Raw genomic sequence first — 24,049 nt, 5'->3', positions numbered from 1 at the left:
CTGTAGCCTGGACTTCATCCAATTGACCTGGATGCCCAGATCTTTGAGCAGGTTCATGATTGTCAAGACCTGTGAAGCTAACTCATCTTTCTCTTGTCCCGCCAAAAGCCAGTTGTTGAAGTATGGAAAAATTGTCAACCCCTGCGACCGGAGGTGTACTATGATCATGGCCATGCATTTTGTAAATACATGGGGCGCTATCGCCAAACAAAATGGCAGGATGTTGTACTGACAGACCCGGTGCCCCACAGTGAAACTGAGGTACTGCCTGTGGTTACGCTGGATCCCAATGTGGTAGTATGCGTCTTGGAATTCCAACACTGTGAACCATTCCTCCTCATGAAGGAGAGAAAGGATGCTCTGCAATGTCGCCATACAAAACTTGTGCGTGTCCATGTGATGGTTCAGTCACCACAGGTCTATGATTGGCCATAGGCCTCCATCCCACTTGTGGACCTGGAAGTAGCAGGAGTAAAACGCTCACCCAACCTGCGAGATCACCTCCTTGTCCAAAAGAGCCTGAACTGCCTCCATCAACAGTGGGGATGCTGGCATGTACATTATCCTGTTGAATGATGGTAGGATTCCGTTGTATAGCTCATCTGGACTATACAAAAGGATCCAATGGTCCAATGTTAGGTTTCACCATGAAAGTGGAAAGTCGGTATTGGGAGCTCTTGGAAAGGCCACATGATCAAATATGCTGGTTCCCTGAGTCAGTGGCTTTCGGGTGTGGGCCTTGGGAATTCCTTGCTTTCTGATTAAAAGCTTTTCTATTGAAACAATGGTAAGGTTTGTGATAGTCTTTCTTCTCTGATTGCTTGTAAGAGTAGTGTTGTCTGCCGAAGGAATGGTACTTGGAAGAATAAGTCTGGGAAGGTGCGGTGAACCTTTTCGCTGTGAATTTGGATTTTTTAAAACAGACTCCATGGCAGAGTCTGTGGATTCACAGAAAAGACCCTTCCCATCAAATGGTAAGTTCTCCACTCTGTCCTTTATGTTTGGTTGAAGAGCAGTGGACCACAGCCAAGCATGCCTCTGCAGGGAGACAGACTGCAGTCTCCAAAGTGTGTGACTCGGTTTCTGCCAGGTGCTTGGCATTGCTCAACTGCTGCCTGGTAAGGAGGGTAACCATGGCGTGAGTATCATTGAACTTAGCCAAGAATTCCTCGGGCAGCAAATCAGCTTGCTCATTAAAGAAAGAATCCCACAGAAGGTGGAAATACTTGGCAAAACACAAAGTGTAGTTTGTGATTTTGACCACAAGACAAGAGGTTAAGTAGATCTTGTGACCCATTACATATAATTTACGACTCTCCTTGTCCCCTGGGGTGGTGTCTCTCTTCCTGGTCTTGGAAGAAGCACAGTCCATAACTACAGAGTTGGAAGACAGATGTTTCAGCTGAAACTTGTTCTCTTCCTCCTGGATCCTGTACAGGCACTTGTCTGGAAAACATCCCACACAGACTTAGCAGCTTTGGTGATCGCCAGGAGCATAGGAAGATGCACAGGTTGCATGGTAGCTGTGGAACTTGTATACTGGATCATCCATGTCCTGCAATTACTTCTTTAGCTCTAGACCCAACACCACAGCCATATCACTGATTTGGCATTGATAGGAGCGCATCTCCTCATTCGGGGAGACATCCTCCCTGGGAATCACTTTGATAGAAGAATGCTTAAAGGAATTGGAGGAGCCGGACATGGAAGTATCGGAGTCATAGTCATTCGTAAGTATGACAGTCTGTGGAGCCAAAGGGGTAGGTCCCTTCTTTGCGACAGTCAGTGTTGCAGAAGTAGTAGTGTTCAAGTCTGAGTAGGCTGACTTTTCATTGGTGGAGCCTTAGGGGCTTCCACAGTCTGTGTGACATACAGACGAGGTGGACTGCATTTGGAGGTACCACTGGGGTGTCCCACCTGGAAGGAGTGACCTGAGTGGCCACTGAAACCACCCTAGGAACAGATATGGGATCCTCTGGAGCGGGAGTCACCTGGGAGGCTATGGTGACCATAATAACGGAAGTCTGATGTCAGAGCTTCCAGAGCCTATAGTCATGATAGGGGGGCTAACGGGGGAAGGGGGAACCTCCACGGACACCCTCCCCACTGCCTCCAACAGCTCCCCAAAGGGGGTAAGTAAACAAAATTTTAAAAGGTTCGCCAACCCACCCCCTGCGACCGGACCGAACTGGGGTGGGGGGGTTCAAGGGGGTGCCGGACTGAACTGGCCTGGTTCTGGACTGGTCTCAAACCAAACCAGACCAGCCGGTTCCATGCACACCCCTAGTAGTTGGTATCAAAGTGGGTGTAGAAGCCAAAGGATGACCACGATAACGAGGTTGGTGTCAAGGTCGACATCGAAGGTTGAACTGTAGAACGCCCTGGAGTTGACAGGAGGCCAGTGGGAGACGGTGTCGACTGAGACACAGCTGTAGGCTCTTCATGCTGAGACTTTGCACCCTTATCCCGATTTTTCTTAGGAGGAGGCACTTCTTCGGCATCCTGCTCATGGCATTGGGACTTGTGACGCTTATGGTGTGTTGAGTCCGAAGGCGGCTTCGGCACCTTATATGGAGTGCCAGAATTCGATGTCGTGGCACTTCAAGTGGAATACTGAGACTGCACCTCTGCAGTCCTCAACTTTGACATCACCATGTTCCATGTCGAGCCGGTGCTTTGGCAGGCGAGCAGGGCACCAGAAGGCAAAGCGCTATGTTTTCCCACATTTGGTGAGAGAAAGTCAAGCATATCTTGCAGGCGGATGTATTATGTTCTTCCCCAAGGCACTGGAGATGGAGTTCATGGTCATCCACTGAAGGGAGCTTTGCACTTCAGCAGACACAAAACATTTTTTCTCATCCAGGAGGATGGAGCGGGGGGAAGGGGAGGAATAGAGTGGTACTTAAATGTCAAAGTCAAGAGTCTGTTCCAAGTCAGGGCAACCAAGAAATCCATCCTTTAAAAAAAAACAAAAACGATTAGCTAAAGAATAGTGAAGGCTGGTCTGAGTCAGAAGAGTAAAAAGTATATGTCTCTTTTTCCACAGGAAAAAAGTTCCAGCCGATGACCTTACTGAATGAGGGGCCAACACAATGGCAGTCAGAAAGGAACTGAAGAGAAAATGCTAGCCTGCCCCAAACTAAGGAAATGCACCATGTGCAGGGGCAGGGTTAAGTGCTTCGAGGAGCTAGTCAATTCTGCCCAAATGGCCCCATGCAGGCACAGAACCCACTCTTATGAGTGCAATGGATCACGATCCAGATCTTTGAATGCTGCACATAATTTTCGACAATGGACTAACAATACTTGCTACTGGATTCACCAAACATATGCAATGCCACAAAAATTAATGGTGAATCTACCTTTCCTCATGAAAACAAGGACTGAAAAGAGCACTTGTGCAGCACAAGCTGCACAATGGGGATAAATAGATGTATATAGGAACAGTGGGAGAAATCAGTGGAGCCCAATAGAATAAAGAAGCAATAAGCATAAACTAGGAACCAAAGACATGATAAGCACTTGCAAGAGAACCATGCAAGCTGTACCTCTGCACCATTAGTGAGGGTGTCAGCCACTGACTTCCAATTCCATTGGCAATTGGAGAGTTTTCAAATGCAGAAGACTTCAGAACTTAATATAGTATTCAGCAGTTCTGCAGCAACTGTTTAAAGCCAGATAAGGACATCTACCAGCTGCAAAGATTTTTAGAATGTGGGAAAACATGACAGATGGCACAGTATTGACTTTTATTCAGCTGTGGTTTAGTTAAGTAGATATGGATTCTATTCACTCATCAATAGAAACTTTAGTCATTCCAGAGAACCAAATTATTAGAACCACATGAACATGCATTTGAAAATGAATTCTAGATTTGTTCTTCATGCAATTTGTATCACTATTTAGTCAATCTTTAATACACATTTTATACTTAACTAGCCAACCCTGCACAGAGCATCTGTGCGCTCTTTGAGGCCAGTGGTTACCTCCCCCCCTGCTTTTGCCCCAGTATCCGCTTCCTAACCATGGCCGGCCCGTGCCAGGCCCAGCCGCATCTCCTCCCCACTGCCACTTCTGCTCCCCCCCACTTTCTTTCCCTTCTCCTGGGCCTTGCCTCAGCAGCCGGGCTGGGCCTGCCGCCACCGCGGCAACCAATCCTCCTGGGTGCTCCTCAGCCAATCAGGTGCCTCCACTGCCCAGCCAATCAGCTGGGTGCTGGGACGCACATTCCAAGGCACATCCAGGAGAATTAATAATAGATATTTTATGTTCTATGTTTCACTGGTTTATGCTACACACACTTTAGGTAGATTTTTGTATACAGGTGGCCTTTGTCAATCGTGGTCCCGGCACACACAGTTCTGCATATCTGTGGTTGAGATATATAGACCCAACCTTGGTATCCACAGTAGATCAGTTTCATGTATCCACAGTTTTCATCACATGGATCCATCTATATATGGTCGTGCTCTTCCTGCACGTATTCGTGGGCAGTGAGAGGAGCTTTGAGGCACACAGAGGAGTGATTTGCTGTGCAATTTTGTATGTGTGTTTTACATTAAAAAAAATTTCAAGAGCATTTGGCAGCCTTGGGTAGCTTGGTATCCTCAGGCAGGCATTGAGAGCTGTTAGGAGCCATTGCTCAAGAGTTTTTGGAACCTTTTTATGTGTTTCTGTGGAGCCTTTGCAAACCTGTGGGAGCCTTTCCTCAGCCAATCTTGTGCAGGTTCTTGGAAGAGCCTCTTGCATCACAGTGCAGCCCTGATAAAATGCTAATTACCACTTTAATCAATTTCATTTTCATTTTCATGAGATTCTATTTGAGTTAAAAATTCAAATAAATTTGATTTTAATCTGTTCACCTCCAGACTTGACTACTACAATGTGCTTGATGTGGGACTGCCTTTGTACACAGTCCGGAAACTGCAGTTGGTCCACAATGTGGCAGCCAGGTTGGTCTCTGGGTCATCTCAGAAATACCATATCACTTCTATCTTAAAAGATGGACACTGGTTGCCGATAAGTTTCCGGGAAAAATACAAGGTCTTGGTTATAACCTATAAAGCCCTAAACAGCTTGGGCCCTGGGTATTTAAGAGAACATCTTCTTAGCTGTGAACCATACCACACACTGAGATCAGGAGAGGCTCATCTGCAGTTGCCACCGGCTCATCTGGTGGCCACTGAGGGATGGGCCTTCTCCATAGCTGCCCTGAGGCTTTGGAACATGCTCCCTGCTGAAATAAGAGCCTCCCCATCTCTTACAACTTTAAACAAGTTGTTCTAGTAAGAACTAATCAGCCTACTTTCCTTTCACTATTTCTACAAGTAACAGGGAAGTAACAGTAGGAGAGAGGGCATGCCCTCAACTCCTGCCTGTGGCTTCCAGCGGCATCTGGTGGGACACTGTGCGAAACAGGATGCTGGACTAGATGGGCCTTGGGCCTGATCCAGCAAGGTTATTCTTACATACAACTTGACTTAATTTGGTTCAAATTGAGGTCCACAAGTTAGGTCTCTTGCACCTCAAATGTTTATGTGTCCACCACCTTGGATCGGGGTGGATGACATTACAAACGACACCACTGAGGTGTCCCTGTGTGTCACTCACTACAGCTGTACCAAATTTGGTTCAAATCAGACAGTCCTCAAGTTAGTGCACTTGTGCCTCAAAGGTTCACACGTCCACCATCTTGAAGTGGAGTGGATGACATCACACACCACGCCATTTGGGCATCCCTATGTGTCCCTACAGCTGTAGCAAATGTGGTTCACAAGTTAGCCCACTTGTGCCTCAAAAGTTAATGTGTCTGCTATCTTTGATCAGGGTGGATGACATCATCACAAACTACGCTGTTGAAGTGTCTCTACAACTGTACGTGATTTGATTCATACTGGTCCAGGCACTGCAAAGTTGATTGGTGGCAGGGGGACAACACACGGACACGCACACAGAAAGCTGGGTGATCTCACAAGCCTACTGGAATGTAGGCTAAAAAGGCAGTCAAGACACATTTGTTCACCCAGGCTTTTAATTAGATAGTGTTATAATAGTTTAATGATTTTTAATAGTTTTAACGTTTTAAGTTTTACAGTAAATTGTTGCAATATTTTAACCTTTTAACTTGTTTTTATTGTTCTGGTGTAAACTGCCCAGAGATGTGTGTTTTGGGTGGTATACAAATATGTCAAACAAACAAACCAAACATCAATTGTAGTACTGTGCTGTACCATATGACTGTATTTAATGTAAATTGCAATTAAAAAAATAATTATCCATTGAAATATGTTATGTATGTACTGTACCATTAAAATTGATTATAAGCATCCATTGACAATTGAGTTTTAATACCTGTACTGTATTCATTAAAATTTGATTCATTAAAATTTGATTAGTATGTATCTACTGAAAATCGATTTTAATGATCAGTTACTGTACTGTCTTGTACTTTATCAATTCTGTGGGGCGGAGGATTGTCTTGCATAATTACTGTACTATACCATACATCATTGTACAGTTTTTTCCTTCCTCCACAGTCAAAGTGAGTATGTGCACAGTGGAGAGCTCTGCTGAGTGGAGTGGCAAAAGGTCTCGCAAAGTGTTACCCTTGAGTGAGAAGGTGAAGCTGCTGGACATGTTGGCTCGTGGAGACAGTGGGGCATCTGTTGTATGCCATCATGGCATCAAGATGTCTACCTGTCAGCTTCATAAAGAAAACCGAAGCCAGTATCTGTACAAGTGAGGTGTCCAGCATGCCACAGGATCTGAAGTTGGGGTTCTACCCACATGATCCCCACACATAACAGATGGAAAAGGCCCTCAGTCTGTGGATAGAGGACCAAGCCTAGAGGAACATGCCACTGAGTGGACCCGTTTTACATGAGAAATCACTGCAGCATTACAAGCAGTTTGCAGAGAGAATATCTGAAGGTGCTGAACATGGCTTCCAGGTGAGCAAGAGTTGGTTTGAAAGATTCAAGCACCACTATATAACATCAAGCTGACAGGGAAGCAGCAATGGCAGACCATGAGGCGACACAAAGATTTCCAGTGGAGTTCCAACAGCTGATTGAGTCCGCATGGTACAGGCCCAAGCAGATCTTCAGTGCTGATGAGACAGGCCTATACTGGAAGTGGATGCCACCTCATTCCTTCATCAAAGAAGAAAGCCAAAGACGGCTTCACTCTGCTGGTATTCAACAATGCTTTAGGGGATTGTGTGGTTAAGCCTATGCTCCTGTACTGAGCACAGAACCCTCGTGCCCTGATGAGGCTGAAAGGGAAGCAGAAAAGCCAGCTTCCCATCTTCTGCAGAGCCAACAGGAGAGCATTGGTGACTGCAGTGGTTTTCTCTTTACTGGGTGAGCAAGTGCTATCTGCATGAGGTGCAGAGATATCTGGCCACCTATAACCTGGCCTTCAGAGTTCTCCTGGTGCTCAAGAATGGCCCTGGCCATCCTGAGGTCCTGCAATTCACATTCAAACCTGGTGATCACCTTCTTGCCATCCAACACCACCTCCTTGATCCAACCGATAGACGAAGGTCTGATCGCAAGTTTCAAGTCCTATTACACTCGCCGCAGGAGGATGCTGGATCTCATGGAAGCTGATCCCACTGTCAGTCAGCAATTGCTGGAGGAGCTACAACATCACGGACTGCATTCAGAACATTGCAGCATCCCAGAGATCAAATACCAGACATGGAACACAGTCTGGAATAAGTTGTGGCCTGGGAGAGTCACCTCTTTATCTGCTTCAGCTATTCTCTCAGTAGCTGACAAAGTGGAGTGGATCACTAACCTTGCATGCACCATTGGTGGAGAAGGCCTGCAAGACATTGAGCACATGAGGTAAATTAACTCCTCCAATCCCATTAGGAGGAGTTGGAGGAAGAATTGGAGGACATCATCCAGGCAGCTCCTGAGAGTGAGGAAGAAGAAGAGGAAGAGATTCCCCACAAGTCCCTCCACACAAAGAAGCTGTCAGATTCTGCAGCTGGGGACTGCCTTGGCAGACCAAGTCTTCGAGACTGATCCCCTGACAGAGTGCAGCACAAAGTTTCAAAAGGCAGCTGGAGGCTGCTTTGCAACCCTATAAAGACACCTACCAGGCTCTGCAAAGCAAGGGGAAGCAGACAAACATCACCAGCTACTTTGGAAAGGTAGCTACACCCACCAGCACAGCTGCAGAGTGGTCATCATCGGAAAGCAACACCTGCACTTTCCACATATTTGAGTAGGAAGAGGATGCAGATGCCGACAGCAGGTCTGCCTCTGCTACCTGACCTGTGTTCCAAGCAGAATACTTGTGATGGAGTGCTGCAAACTGCTTTTTCAGTTTGATTTTTGCTGTGGCAGGCCAGAGACTGGAAAGAGATATAGAGTGCTACAAACGCCAGCAGTGGAGCAGTAGACTGAAGAAACTCGCCCCTGTGCATTTACTTGAACTGAAACCAATTCTGTGCTGCCATTTTGACCAACCTACCAAACAGGTTTGTGCTGCTAAGGAGATTGTGCTGCTAAGTGTTGGACTTCAACTGTGGAATGGGTAAAATTCACTATTACACATTACTAGAGAAGCTGGGGACACTGCTGGAGCATCTGGAGAGTGGCAGAGCTGAGGCGGCCAAGGTACAGTGCTATGCTCCATCCTTATTTCTGCTTTTTTGGTTATTTTCCAGGGTTCCGGAATCTAACTACCCAATTCCCACAGACTCAAGGTCTTGTCATCTGTGGTTGTACGCTGTAGCAGAACCCCTGCAAATAACGAGGGCCACCTGTATTAGTACTCAGACTATCCATCTTCCCTCCCCTTTCTTGATTTTTTCCATTAGAAAAGTCAAACTATCATACTTAAAGCTATTCATTGAAAAGGACTTTGCATACTTTGGCTGGAACCTCAAGTGACATAGCAGCATACTGTTAATAGTTACAACATTAAACAGTTATGCATTAAATGTGATTTTTAATAACTTAATTTTCTTACCTGTACAGCACTGTTAAGAAAGCAACTGTTTTGTCCTGGCTCGTTTAATAAGCCTTTGGTAGGAGCCAAGGACATCACACTTCCAGGCTGATATACTTTTCCAAGATTACCTCCAGGTTTCCTTAAGAACTTCACCCAGGCCATTATTTAGGAAACAAGTTTATGTTTATAAAGTAAGTTTAAGGATTCTGAGCGGAGCAAGGCAAATAAGTTCCAACAATTGCCTTTAAAAAGTTATGGCATTGTGTTCAAATCGACTTGCAAGTCTTCAGAGTCCACTAAGCCAATATTGTCTCTGCTGTTTATGAGAAGAGTTTAAAAAAGAATCTTGAAGATAAAACAGTTGAAAAATTCAAAATTCTAATAAGTTAAAATATACTTAAGAGCCATCAAAAATACAATCTTTATAGCATATCATTCTTCTACTTTAGTATTAGTGCAAATCACTGTTTGGAACAGGAATTTTAAATACTATTGATTACACAAACAGAAGTCCTTGGCTAGTTATTTTTCAGGTTGATTCTTGCTTTTCAATTTAGAAAATAAACCAGTAGTTTGCAGTAGTAAGTTCCCAAAATACACTTTGTATCTTCTGTCTTTCAAAATCTGTAAAAAAAAAAAAAGAGAGAGAGAGAGAAAAGTTAGAGGCTTCTATATTTATTTATTTATTTATTTATTTTATACCCCACCCAAACTTATGTCTCTGGGTGGCCAACAATTAAAACACATATAAAATTTAAAACAATTCAACATTGTTATGACACTATCAATACAATATAGTCCTGATACAAAGGAGATATGGAACACAGATGGACATATACAACTTTTATCCCACTTCTTTGGCGTGGCCTGCAGTTTAACAGATTACTTAATATTGCGGGGAAGTGGAGAGCAGTGATGAATAGTAAGAATCTGATTTCCTAAGACCATTTCAACATTTAGAATTAGTGATCCCAGCATACCAACAGAAGAGAATATTGTGATGTTGAATCACAGGATATATGCTGCTCATCACTGCCCATGTGACCTTAGTAAACTGACAACTACCAACTAATGGTTTCAAACATCCTAAAATTCACCATGTCCCATCTCACATCTTATCACTGTCAAACAATACAAAAGAGAACAGCTTGCTAGCCATGGGCATGTTCATTCATGTTTTGACTATATTAAATCCAGATTGCACAGAGTTATGTAATACATTTCTTTGAACATGAGATACTGTGACAACTATAGTCCATGCACCTTTCCTGCACCTTTCCTTAAGATCTTGAAATCAGAAAATTTAAAAAACTGTAAGGAAAAAAAACAATGTTATTAGTCCAAAAGGATCATTTGTTAATGCAGCTCTGTGCTAAAATCCTTTTTACTCAACAAGGTAAACAAAACAGAAAAGCTAAGTTACCAATTCAAGTCAATTTTTTATTACAGCCCCTGACTAGTATTAAAAGCATGTTCAGAATATACATATGCAGTACAAATGTCTCTCCTCTGTCTCTTCAGTATTAACAATAATCTGATGTGTGGACAATTATCAGGAGACACAAGCAAAGAAGATTTAAGTCTCACATGGAGCATCAACCACACACAGAAAATGTGCAGACAACATGTTCCAATAACATGACACAGCAACTGCAGCTGGACCTAGGAAATATAAGAATGGACCTGCAACAGAGTGTTGCAGTATATCCCTGGCATGTGTTTCCAGAGTCTGACTGAGTGGGGTGGGGGGAGTGAGGAGGAGAGTTAGGAACAAAGACAGGAGTTCCTGTTCTAACTTGGGACTTATACAACCCCACTGCCCATTTTCTCTGTGTTTTGTGTGTGTGTGTGTGTGGGGGGGGTGTATTGCTCAGTCCCAGCTCATTTTCAAAGCATTTCCTCTTCTGAAAAACAAAGCTGTGAAAAGGCTGGTGAGAAAGCAAAAGAATTTCACACTCTATTTCCTCCTGAAAAGCAGAAGGGCTTAATTGTTATGAGAGAGCATTCTTTAAGTGATAAAATGTCCTGCTCCTTTCCTTCAAGAACACAAGAACAGCTCTCCTGGATCAGATCGAAGGTTTATAGTCCAGTATCTTGCATCTGAGGTTGGAGGTGGCCCTTGCCATCACCACCAAGTTTTATTAGCTCCATCCACGTGCTCGTCCATTAAACTGCACTCTGAGCTTAACATTCCATCTCACTGACTATCATGGGGGCAATTTTGGCTTCCTTAAGGTTTTACACTTCAGATTTTTATAGCATCAAAACATCTGTGGGTCACTCCTAGTTTGCCGACACCTCCCACTTGCCTACAGGTACTCCAGTTCTCCGTCCACAGGAGTCTCAAATTTCAACACTTTCAGAAACAGAATATAGCAAGGGTTCTCTACCATGGGTCCCCAGATGCTGTTGGACTAAAACTCCCATCACCCTCAGGAATTGTAGTCCAACATCTGGGGACCCATCTGAGAACCTTTGCTATAGAGATTCATATGCTGCAGACTCATTTAGCACCTTTGGGCATTTTACTATATTCATCAAATATGATTAACTAGTAGGTGAAACCTGTCTTTGACTGGGCAAAATCATTCTGTATAGATTACACCAAAAGAAAAAGTATACTACTACTACTACGACGACGACGACGACGAATATTTATATACCGCTCTTCAACCAAAGTTCTTAAAGCGGTTTACACAGGAAATAAATAATACACAATTAATTAAAACTAGCTGGCCTAGGCACAGAACATCTGTGCCTCTAGCTCTCCCTCATTCTCAGGCCTCCCCCCTCCAATGTTTTTTTCTCTCTGGTCAGCCACCTGGCCAGCTGCTGCTTTCTCTACCCCCCCTTTCACTTTCTCTCCCCCTGTCCACCCACCCACCCACCTGTCCATTGGCCTTATGTTCCCCACCGGCATCGCTTTCCTCTCCCTCTCCCCTCGCTCACGTGGCAGCTCTTGCGAGCTGCCACGCATGGGATTACCGACGGATACATCTAAGATAATTATATTTATAGAGAGAGAGAGAGATATAGAAGATAGATGGTCCCCTGTCCCCAAAGGGCTCACAACCTAAAAAGAAATATAAGGCAGATACCAGCCACAGCCACAGCCACAGGAGGGATGCTGTGCTGGGGATGAATAGGGCCAGTTGCTCTCCCCATGCTAAATTTAAGAGAATCACCACTCTGAAAGGTGTCTCTTTGCTCAGTTAGCAATTAATATTTGTAATAGTTTTTATTAATGTGCTTGCAAAAGAGAAGGAACAGTTTGACATTTGTAGGATTTCAACTTCAATCAATCATTTAATTGAACAATTACCATGAATAAATAAATGGCTCCCTGTCTCCAAAGGGGTCACAATTGAAAAAGAAACATAAGGCAGATACCAGCAACAGCCATGGAAGGATAGGAATAAGAAGCTGCCATATACTGAGTCAGACCATAGGTCCATCTAGCTCAGTATTGTCTACACAGACTGGCAGTGGCTTCTCCAAGGTTGCAGGCAGGAATCTCTCTCAGCCCTATCTTGGAGATGCTAGGGAGGGAACTTGAAACCTTCTGCTTTTCCCAGAGCGGCTCCATCCCCCGAGGGGAATATCTTGCAGTGCTCAAACATCAAGTCTCCCTTTCATATGGAACCAGAGCAGACCCTGCTTAGCAGAGGGAACAATTTGCTTGCTCTAAGACCAGCTCTCCTTCACCCCTACTGTGTCCATGATTTGGCTCCAAAGCATGGGAATGCAACCAGTCTTATATATTTGGTCTTCTTGGTGCTCCAAAGTGAGACCATGGTCACAAGGAACTGAGAAATACCCTCCTCCCATTAAGCCTTTCCCCCAGCATGTTCTGGTGTAAAATTTAGTGCATTCAGCTAATTTCAGTGGCAGAATTGTGTATTCAAAACTAGGTGTCTGTAGGTCATCGAAAGGTATAACTTTATTTCACACAAATTATTTAATATATAATATTCTTAGGAATGATGGAGCAATTTTTTAAAAACCACTATGCAAGTAAGTAGTGTTACAGAACTGTAGTGTTTGATCAAATATTGGTCCATATTCTCTGAGATGTTAGGAGGGTGGAGGAAAGAGCTCCGCCTTAGCTGTGCAGCTTGGGGGATTGGGAAGCCATTTTTGCTGCTCTCCTCCCCACTGAAAAACCTTGTTCACCATCAGGAATGTGTCCCCGAGGGTCATGCATCCAGAACTTTACTTAACCTTTTGGTGGAACTGAGCACAATGGTACTGCTGGTACAGTATATAAACTCATAATTTTAAAAATTAATGTAACTTCTGTAAACAAATATATAGATTCTAAGTTCAGACATTCTTAAAAACTAGATGTGTTTATTTCAAAGCATGATCATACATATATGAGAAAGAAACATTGGTAGACTTACCGTGAAGGGTTCTTTTTCTGGTATGGGGAGGGCATCCGTGAATGATGGGTCGTCAATCACTGCATGCTCCGAGACAGGGCCAATGAAAAACGAGCAACACATCTACTCCCTGGTATCTGCCCCCTGTCACCCAGTTCTGGTCATTCGGAGCGTAGGGAGTAAAAACCACGGTATGCTGACTCCTTAGATTTATTCATTTATTTATTTTTCAACTCACTAGGAGAACGTATTAAAACCTAAACTTTTAACCGGAACCTGGACCCCAGAAAATGGAAATGAAGATAGATAAAGACAGAGGTGTATAGCCGCAGGTGAGAATAGAAGGGAAAAGTCGGAGTAATAAAGGGATACCATCTTCTAGCGCCCTAGGAGTTGCACCACCACCCCATGAACCTCCCTTCCGCATCCGCGGGTGGGCCGGATGCCCTCCCCATACCAGAAAAAGAACCCTTCACGGTAAGTCTACCAATGTTTCTTTTTCCTGGTTATGGGGAGGGCATCCGTGAATGATGGGACATACCCAAGCTCAGCTCAGAGAGGGTGGGAAGCGGATGATCAAACAACCCTTTGCAAAATTGTACGGGCAGCCGCTGCCTGAGGCTCATAAAAGGACGGAATTTTATAATGTTTGACAAATGGAGATTCCGACGACCAGGTGGCCGCCTTACAAATTTGATCCAGGGGCACCCTGGCGGAAAATGCTGCTGAAGTAGCCGCACTCCTGGTAGAGTGTGCTGTGACGTTCCGAGGGGCCGGCAACTGCAAGGACTCATACGCCAATGCGATAGCACCTCTCAGCCAGCGTCCCAAGCATTCCTTAGAAGCCCTGGAGCCCAAGGTGGAAGGCAGGAAGGAGACAAAAAGGGAATCTGACTTTCTAAAGTCCCGTGTCCTTTTAATATAGACCCTGAGGGCCCTCCGCACATCCAAGGTGTGCCAGGCCTTTTCCTTAGGATGTGTTGGCCTCAGACAAAAGGACGGTAACACTATGTCTTGACTGCGATGAAAAATGGAATTCACCTTCGGTAAGAAGGTAGGATCTAGTCTTAAAACTACTGCTTCCTTCTGAAAAATGCAAAGCTCATCTCTAATTGAAAGGGCTGCGAGCTCTGAGACTCGCCTGGTGGATGTAATAGCGACTAAGAACAAAGTCTTGAAAGACAGAAGTTTTAAAGATATTGAGCGCAATGGCTCGAAAGGGGCTCTTGTTAGTGCCCTAAGAACCTTATTTAAATCCCAGGTGGGAAACCTGTGGATTGGCGGGGGAAAGAGGTTGACCGCCCCCCTCAGAAACCTGCGAATGTCCGGATGTAGCTGGGAGGATTCGCCCCAAGAAATGTTTAGCACGGAAGCTAATGCGGAGATTTGGCGGCGCAGAGTACCTGGACGGAGACCCTGTTCTACTCCCGCCTGTAGGAAACCCAATACGTCCCGGACACCTGCTTTTAAAGGCTCAACTCCAGACCTACGCGCCCAGGAGCAGAAAACCGACCACGTCATCTGGTAGATCTTTGTCGTGGAGGGACGACGAGCTGCCAGAATGATGTCCTGGACTCGGATGGAGTAGCCCTTTTCAATCAGCCTCTGGCGCTCAACCTCCAGGCGTGGAGGCAGAGCCAATCCGGGTCTGGGTGATAATTGGGACCCTGGTTTAACAGGTCCTGCCTCAGCGGGAGAGGCCACGGTTTTTGGGTGGATAGAGACAGTAGGTCGGAAAACCATGGTCTCCTCGGCCAGAAAGGGGCTATCAGGACTACCTCTGCCTTTTCGACTATCAGTTTCCTGATTACTGCCCCCAGGATCGTCATGGGGGGAAAGGCGTACAGAAGCCCTTTTGGCCACCTGGAGACCAGGGCGTCCACTTGTTCTGCTTGGCGGCAGAGGTGTCTTGAATAAAATCTCGGGACCTTTGCGTTTTGGGGAGAGGCAAACATGTCTGCTACCGGCTGGCCCCATTTTTGCGTTAACGTCTCGAATACATCCTGATGGAGGGACCATTCCGAAGGATCCAGGAACTGCCGGCTCAGCCAGTCCGCTTGGCAGTTTAGGACCCCTGAAAGATGCTCCGCTTGCACTGATCTGAGGTGTTTTTCCACCCAAAGGAACAGGCGATTCGTCTCCCTCATGAGAGACCTGGACCGAGTACCGCCTTGATGATTTATGTGCGCTTTGGTGGTAATATTGTCGGTCCGCACAAGGACGTGTCGGTCCTCCAGAAGGTACCGGAACTGCCAGAACGCCAGACGGACTGCCTTCAACTCCAGCCAGTTGATATTGTGCTTCAGGTCGTCTGCTGTCCACCTGCCCTGAGCCTGGTGAGAGCTGCAATGAGCCCCCCAACCGGTGAGACTGGCATCTGTTGTCACTATGACCCTTTCCGGCGTGTCCAACTGAAGACCCCGTTGCAGGGCCGCAGAAGTCCACCAGTTGAAGGAATCCTGAACCTTGTGAGGGAGCTTTACCCACCTGTTCTTCCTTTCTATAATGGCTTCCTGATATGGGAGAATCAGCCACTGTAGAGGCCTGGAATGCCACCTCGCCCACGGCACGCATTCCAGGCAGGCGATCATTAAACCCAGAATGCGAGCCAAGTGCATCAAGGCAACTCTTGATGAATGCAGACAGGGAGAAAGAGCCTGATGAATTTTTTCCCTCCTCTCTGCCGGAAGCCTGACCAACGCCTTCCTTGTATCGAAGAGAGCCCCTAGGTGTACCAGTCTTTGGGAGGGAAAAAGATGGCTCTTGCTGACATTGAGCACAAACCCATGGTCCTGCAGGACCTGAACCGAAAGGTGCACGTCCCTTGTTGCTTGAATGTGTGAAGCTGAACGAATCAGAATGTCGTCGAGATACGGGTATGCGTGTACACCTCGTACCCTGAGGTGAGCGATGACTGACACCATCAGTTTTGTAAAAACCCTTGGCGCCGACAACAGGCCAAACGGAAGGGCCCTGTACTGGAACAGCTGGTGACCGTATGCAAATCTCAGAAAACGACGAGAGGACGGGTGAATCGGTACGTGCAGGTATGCTTCTGACAGATCCAGGGAGGCAAGCCAATCCCCTGGCTGTATGGCTGACTTGATGGTGCGGAAAGACTCCATGCGGAAATGCCGCCTTCGCACGTACCGATTCAGCCTTTTTAGGTCCAGAATCGCCCTCCAGGAATCGTCCTTTTTTGGGACGAGGAAGAGAAGTGAAAACACACCATCTGACCCTTGGGACGCCGGAACAGGTTCTATGGCCTGGATCTTCAGCAAATGGCTGATGGCCTCTGACATAAGTAATCGCTTTTGGGGATTCTTGGATACTGGTGTTTGGAAAAAGGAGTCGGGGGGAAAAGAAAGAAAGTCTATGACATAACCCTGGGAAACTGTATTTAACACCCACTGATCTGAAGTGGTGTTCCTCCATACATGTGCGAAGGCCAGCAACCTGCCTCCGACCGGTAAGGAGTCATTGCTTACGGTTCCGGTGTTCCTGAGAAGTTCCATAGAACCCCATCTTACGGCCTGATCCTCTGGTTTTGGTATTCCAGGATTGGCGCCAAGGGTGTCTGTACTGAGATCCCCGGAACTCTCTGTCTCTGAAGCCGTCTCGGACTCCGGCTGAACCAGGGCGGTTGAAGGATCTGTAGGGGCGAAAGGAATACTGAAAACCCGAGCCCGTCCGAAAGGGTCTCCTAACATCCCCACGCCCCACAGGCATCGCCTTTTTCTTGTCACGCGTCTCTACTAGAACCGGCTCCAACGCTTCCCCGAACAATTTTGCCCCACGGAAAGGAGTAGCCGCCATGTGGATTTTGACTTAGAATCGACTCTCCAATGTCGCAGCCATAGCCCCCTTCTAACCGCCACACTAGCAGCCATTGATCTGGACGCATGCTGCAAGCAGTCCAGACTAGAGTCAGCCATAAGGGCAGATGCCCTGGCAATCTTGTTCAGACCCTGTCTGAGTTTTTTATTTTCAGGGGGAACAAGTTTGGCCAATTCCTTGGTCCACAATATGGTGGCCCTTGCGAACACAGAGTTAGTGGCTGCCGCTCTAATAACGGTCGCCGAGGCCTCATGACTTTTCTTCAGGAGATGATCCGTTTTCTTTTCTTCCGGAGACCTGAGGAACTCCTCGCCCTCCTTGTTAACCAAAGCGCCAGTCACCAGTTGAGCCACTGGGGCATCGACGACAGGAACTGCCAACAGAGACATAACATCAGATGGTAAATTGTACAGCTTTTTAGGAAAATAGAGAGCGGGTTTAGAGGCCACTGGCACCCCCCATTCTGCCAACATTACTTCCTTAAATAAAGCAGGGAAGGGGACCGTGGCCTGACAGGAGGACGTGGATGGAAAAACCTCCTGATCCAACCCAGGCGTAGGGTTAGGGGACGTTTCCTTAGATACGTCCTTAATAGCCCTCTTGGCTTTGGCCAGAAGCACTTCAAACTCAGTCATAGCAAATAACCTAGTTGTAGAGGGTTTGTCCGTGGGCGTCTGTTCGTCTGAGAGTTCGCCCTCTTCCTTGTCAGAGGTGGCTGAACTCGAACACGAGCCTGTCGCGTCTGGAAAATGCTGGGCAGCCTGTGGGCACGATAGGGAGATATCTGCCTGCCCTGTTGGCTGGGTCACTCCCCTGGCCTCTGGATTAGGGATGATCTCTGTGCCCTTGCGCTGTACTCGCGCAGTGTTTGCATCCAGGCGTGAGCGTTTGGTTAAACTGACAGCCTGCCCCCGAATGTCCTCCTCCTCAGATGAAGACAAGTCAAAGGGACCTTGTTGCCTGCGTTTTCTTAATTCTCTGGCCAGCCAGACCCGTTCCCCCACCGGGATAGCTTGCCTGACCGGGCTGGACCCAGGGGAAGACGAAAAGGACGGCCGACGGCCCTTACGTTGCGAGGCAGGAGGAGCCAAAGTGATCGAATGCCCGGTAAGCCCCTGAGAAGCGCCTGTCTGCTGGGGCGCGCCTGCCTGCTCCAAGAGGGGGGAAACCACTGCCCTGCAATGTCGCTCTATGAATGAGCTCAACCAGGAGAGCTCCTTAGATGACAAAGGCTCTCCGTTAGGGCCGACAGCGGGTAGGGAAATTCCCCCCTCCCCGTCATTTCCCGATAAGGCTGCCTTGAACTCCCCGCCTGTGCCCGTAGCGGCATTCCGGGGATCGCCGGAAGCTTTTGCCGGAGAGACGCTCACATCTGCTCGGTTTTTTCCTCCCTCAACGGCCGTTTCAGTAGCCGCCATTTCAGTTAATGAGGCAGACTGCCCGGGCAAAACGGTAGGTAAAGGAGCGGTTAAAATGGCGGGCGCAGTTTCGGCGGGAATGAGAGAGGTCGCCTTCTCCCGCTGCTGGCTCCTAACGGCTCGTATCTGAAGCCTTACACTGAGAGGAGCTTTTTTGGAGTCGCCCTTTTTTGCCTTCTTCTTCCTCTTAGCGCCATCTGCGTCTTTAAGGTGCTTAGATTTCTTAAGTGCCTTTAAGGGCTTAGTCAATACCGCTCGTGGTTGCCCGGCACCATTACTCTCTACCTCAATCGGTTTTGAGAGTTCAGAATCATTGAAATGATTTCCGCCGTCCCCTGCTCCCGAAGGAACATTAGGGATATCTCTGGGAGTATCAGACAGAGGACCCTCCGATAAAGAGCCCTTTAACACGTCTCCCGTGTGAGCTAATTCCATTGTAAGCGCCAAAACACGACGGGGGAAATACGAATCCAAACGAAGACAAACACTAAGGAACACAACCACAAGCAGACACAGGTAAAAACTCACAAGACCGGCACAAAAGGAGGCAACTCCTTCCCCCCCCTTGCACACAGAGAAAAAAATAGCTAAAGGAGGGACCAGATAGGAGTCAGCAATAGATCTGTCCCGGAGCGAAGACAGGACCAGAACTGGGTGACAGGGGGCAGATACCAGGGAGTAGATGTGTTGCTCGTTTTTCATTGGCCCTGTCTCGGAGCATGCAGTGATTGACGACCCATCATTCACGGATGCCCTCCCCATAACCAGGAAAAAGGTCTGGGGTCCATTTAAGACTAACACCAACAATATTTCAAAGCAGAATTAAATTGAACAGATACAGATTACATCAAACCTGTAGTCTCCATTCTTAAGCTTCCAGGCATCCTCCAACATCTGCATTTGTAAAGCCTGCCTATCTGCCTGATTTGCAGCATCTATGTTCCTATGGTAACCAGGTTTCAATAAGACAAAGCCAGAGATTCATATATGAATTTAAAGTAGCCAAAAGACTGGAGTAGCACTAGCAAGGAACTTGTACATGTCGAAAGCATAGGAAGACTCTCTACATTACTTCCCAAGAAAGCTGAGACTGACCCACTGGTCTTAGAGGGATGGAAAGCATGAAAGCATGGAACAGCAGAAGAAGCCCACATTTTGCATTCCTGTTTGTGCTTGCATTTTAACTTAGGAATTTCTCCCTCCCACTCCCCTTCTGGACCCCCCTCCACAGAATTTCACCAATCTATCACAACCACACACACACACCCCGCCGCCCCCAGTGTTCGCAATTTCAAATCAGTCAAAGAGAAGACCATACCAAACACAACTGGCAAACTGCCCTTCATTTAGCCTTGCGGAAGATTGGCAAAACAAGTTGCCAAGCAGTGCCTTCTGCTGACACTTGGCGTTCCGTTAGTTCACCCAAGTCTCCAGTTCCTTGCAAACTGCAAGATTCTCTTGTTGCCTTCAAATATTTTTGGAAATCAACCTGGCAAGGAGCAACCTGCTCAATAATTTAGCAAAGTGGGGGGGGGGATGCAGGGAGAGAGAGAAAAGAAGAGAAGCAGCTTTTATTGGTTAGAGATAGTCACTTAGGACAGTCTCACTGAACTCATCGGAAACAAAGTAGGGAGGGAGCAATGGCCAAGTTTGGGGGCAGACAGGCAAGGCACCACGCCTCCTCTTCTGATCCTCAGTGAAAGCCCCTCCCGAGCTGAAGGCTCTTTCTGAAGCTGATTGGCGCCTCATGAAGTTTTTTTTAAAAACCCACAAAAGTGTGAGCTTCGAAAAAAGCCGAATTATTGGCAATGGCCCCTCCACACATCACGGGAGAAGCAGCAGGGCATACCAGAAAGCTTGTTTTTAAAAAACAACAACAAAAAGACATTGCAAATAGAGGATTTTTTTTACCCCGGACATAATTCAGGCTAAGCTAGAATGCACAGCAGTAATTCGAGGGAAAGCAGAATTGAGTGTGAACTGGTCCTTGATAGCCCGCTGTGACTTTGGGATAAATCCAGCTTATATGTGGACTTGCACCCTCCATTCTGGAGGAGATGCGAACTAAAAGCCATGTGTGTTAAAGTCCCAGGTGAAAGAAAACCACTCCAGTGGCAGCATATTCTATGGTTGGCAGGAATTCCAGAAGCCACAGAGTCCCCAAGCAAACAAGAGGGATAGGATAGTTCTCCAGGAGGCTTTAAACACAGGACTTCTGCCCAAATCTCCTTCAGGAGAAAGTGTGTGTGTTCACACACCAGCTAAACTTACCATGAAGTCGCATCGAGATTCTTGGACCCACTCCACACACAAGTCGGAATTGGTCTTGCAAATCCTAGCTTATCTTGAGGTATTTCCGGATTTTTAAAATGCTGGTTTTAAGCTATTTTTTCTAAAAACACTGGAGCAAACAGAGAGAGGTGCTGATGTAGAATCATTAGCATAAGAGGCATGCTCTCTTCAGAAATGCAGATCTATCTCTGTAGACAGCTCTCTCCTCCCCTCCCCCACCCCTTGTCTAGAAGGAAAATACCTCAGCCTGCATATGGACTTGTTTCAAAAGAAAACCAAGCGCAGAGGGGAGGGGCTGCTTCCCTCAATACTGCAAGTGTAGTTCCAAGTGGCTTCGCTCAAGATTTACCCTGAAGCCTGAAGCAAAGTGCAAATAACTCCCAGGCAGGACAGTTCTTCATGCTGGCACTAATAGCCAACTAGGAGACACCACTAGGAGAACTCCTGCCTCCACCACTCACAAGAAAGAGAGGAGCATGACCAACTCTGGAATACCAATCCAGCTGGACTCTTAGTCATTCAGCAACAGCCACAGGAAAAGCCCATTCCCACCTCTGTTCAAGCCAGAGCAAACAATCACACCACACACTCCTTTGGGGTTTCTATGCAGCCTAGCATGAAGCACCCTTTCATCTTCATCCTCCTGGCTTGCTCGCACTCTCTCCTCCTCATTCTAACTCTGTTTCTATGTTGAAGGGAGGCAACGCCCTCTGTGTTGGTGAGCACTAGGGAATATGGGTGCTAAGGGTTGTGGGGAGTGAGGCAATTCCCTAGTCCCCTTGAAAAGTCTGGCTCCTTTATTTTGGAACGGAATAGGAAAAATGGAGCTGAATTGCATCACGAGTTGTGGGGTGATGCATCTTCAATTTCTTGGAAGTAGTATTTTGGAGATTATGAACCAACTGCTAGTGATAACAATTACTCACCAGTTATAGCCCAACCTACTAAAAGCTGATCTGACCACAGTCACTCACACAGTGGTCATACCCAGACTATTCTACTGTAATGAACTCTACATGGAGCTGCCTTTAATGACAATGTAGAAACAATTGGTTCAAGATGTGGCTGCAAGGATACTGGTGGGGGTCAGGTTGCTTGCACACATTAGATCTATCTTGTGCCAGTTAAATGGGCTATAAGCTCATTGCCTATGCCCATATGAGCCTACCAAGCCTAGAGATCAGCCCTTCTCACTATCTTTGTTCTGGTTCATGAGTACCAGAGAGAGGGCCTTCTCAGTGTTAACACCACAGATCTGGAGTACCTTTCCTAGGGAGATTTTTCAAACTCTACCTTTCGTTGCTTTTAACTTTATCCATTCATTCAATTTATATACCACTCTTCCTAAAGTGGATCAGTGTGATTTACATTAAAATCAAACACATCAAAATTAAAAAACCAATTAAAAGCAGATTAAAAATTAAATTAAAACTAGATATTATTTAGCCAAGCTAAAAAGATGGCGTCTACTGAAGGCCACCAAGGAAGATAATTTTGCAAGTGTTTTAATTAATTAGCTCTTAAAATGATGGTTTACTTTGAACTCTTACTTTTACCGTAGTGTTAACATATTTTAGGTTTTATTGCAACCTATTTGTTAGTCACAAAATATCCACAAGGACGGGTATAAATCAATAACAAATTAAAAACAAAAAAGGCTATGAGTATTAAAGGTACAATTGTTAGAGACCACTATAAAGGTAAAGTGTGCTGTCGAGTCTGTGTCGACTCTTGGCGACCACAGAGCCATGTGGTTTTCTTCTGGTAGAATACAGGAGGGGTTTACCATTGCCTCCTCCCATGCAGTACAAGATGATGCCTTTCAGCATCTTCCTATACCACTGCTGCCCAATATAGGTGTTTCCCATAGTCTGGGAAACATACCAGCAGGGATTCGAACCAGCAACCTCATGATTGCTAGGCAAGTCATATAATGTCAAATAAATGGACCATTATATGCAATCACAATTAGAGATGTAAAATTTCCAGAAATTCTGAAGTCGTGGAAAAATCAGTTTTTTCTAGGTTTTTTGTGGGGGAGGGGAATGGAAATTTTGGGGGAAATTGAAATATATGCATTCCTTTTTTAGCACCCTTTACAGGTCTAAAGTCACATTGTTTCTTTAGGAGAATTTATTGTTTATAACCTGCTTTGCTCATAACATTGATCATGTTTGGTATATTACATTTAGCAGTATAGTTTATTAAGACAGTTAGTCCAAATGTAGTAATTTTCTTTTAAATGTTATTTAATTTTGTTACAAATGGACTACAATCTGCTGAACCCCAAGGAATCCAGCAGCTCTGTAAGTCAGTTTTTTCTATTTTCAACATCAATTGTTGCCTGCTTCTCATAAACTGTCAAAGCCTGTTTAAGAGAAGCAGGCAAAAAGTTAACACTGAAAGCAGGGGGGAAACCCTGACTGACATACAGTGCAGCACCCCACCAATTGAAGAGTGGGGTGAGCACATTCATTCTGTGTGTCCCCCAACTACATCCTCACTTCTACCATGCTTGCAGAGGCTCTGTCATTAACTTTGTGTCATTGCTACAGTGACCAACTTCCTGTCACTTCCAGAAAAAGAGAAGGGGAAAGACTTATAGTACACAATTTTGCTACATAAAACTTTCTTTAATCAGTCTCATTTTCTGAGGTATCACATAGGAAGTTGCCCTATGTGAAAAAGACCACTGGGTCCATCTAGTTCATATTGTCTACACAGACTGGCAGTGGCTTCTCCAGGGTTGCAGGCAGGAATCTCTCTCAGCCCTATCTTGGAAATGCCAGGGAGGCAACTAAGAATCTTCTGCATGCAAGCATGCAGATCCTCTTCCCAGAGCAGCCCCAGCCCCTGAGGGGCATGACTTACAGTGCTTACACATGTCTCCCATTAAACTGCAAACCAGGGTGGACCCTGCTTAGATAAGGAAACAATTAATTCATGCTTGCTACCACAAGACCATACTTACCTAATGGTGCAGCAGGGAAATAACTTGTCTAGCGAGCAAGAGGTTGCTAGTTCGAATCCCCACTGGTATGTTTCCTAGACTATGGGAAAAACCTTATCAGGCAGCAGTGATATAGGAAGACGCTGAAAGGCATCATCTCATACTGTGCAGGAGATGGCAATGGTAAACCCTTTCTGTATTCT

At 46.0% G+C, this 24,049-nt stretch overlaps 1 protein-coding gene across 3 annotated transcripts in view; it reads right to left on the bottom strand.

The window, feature by feature from the left end:
* Positions 1-24,049, bottom strand: part of USP53 (ubiquitin specific peptidase 53) — a 72,433-nt gene that overhangs the window by 37,276 nt on the left and 11,108 nt on the right. For 2 of the 3 annotated variants that reach the window (XM_053251554.1, XM_053251556.1), the window contains exon 2: positions 8,986-9,591. In XM_053251554.1, coding sequence (XP_053107529.1) covers positions 8,986-9,129 — 144 coding nt within the window. In that variant the 5' untranslated portion in view covers positions 9,130-9,591. Of the gene's footprint in view, positions 1-8,985; positions 9,592-16,837; positions 17,002-24,049 lie in introns of all 3 variants that reach the window. The other variant, XM_053251555.1, reaches the window with a different exon arrangement.

Source organism: Hemicordylus capensis, chromosome 5 (assembly GCF_027244095.1).
Source record: "Hemicordylus capensis ecotype Gifberg chromosome 5, rHemCap1.1.pri, whole genome shotgun sequence".
Taxonomy (NCBI): Eukaryota; Metazoa; Chordata; class Lepidosauria; order Squamata; family Cordylidae; genus Hemicordylus; species Hemicordylus capensis.
The sequence above is the reverse complement of the archived record's forward strand: the minus strand, read 5'-3'. Positions and strand labels throughout refer to the sequence as shown.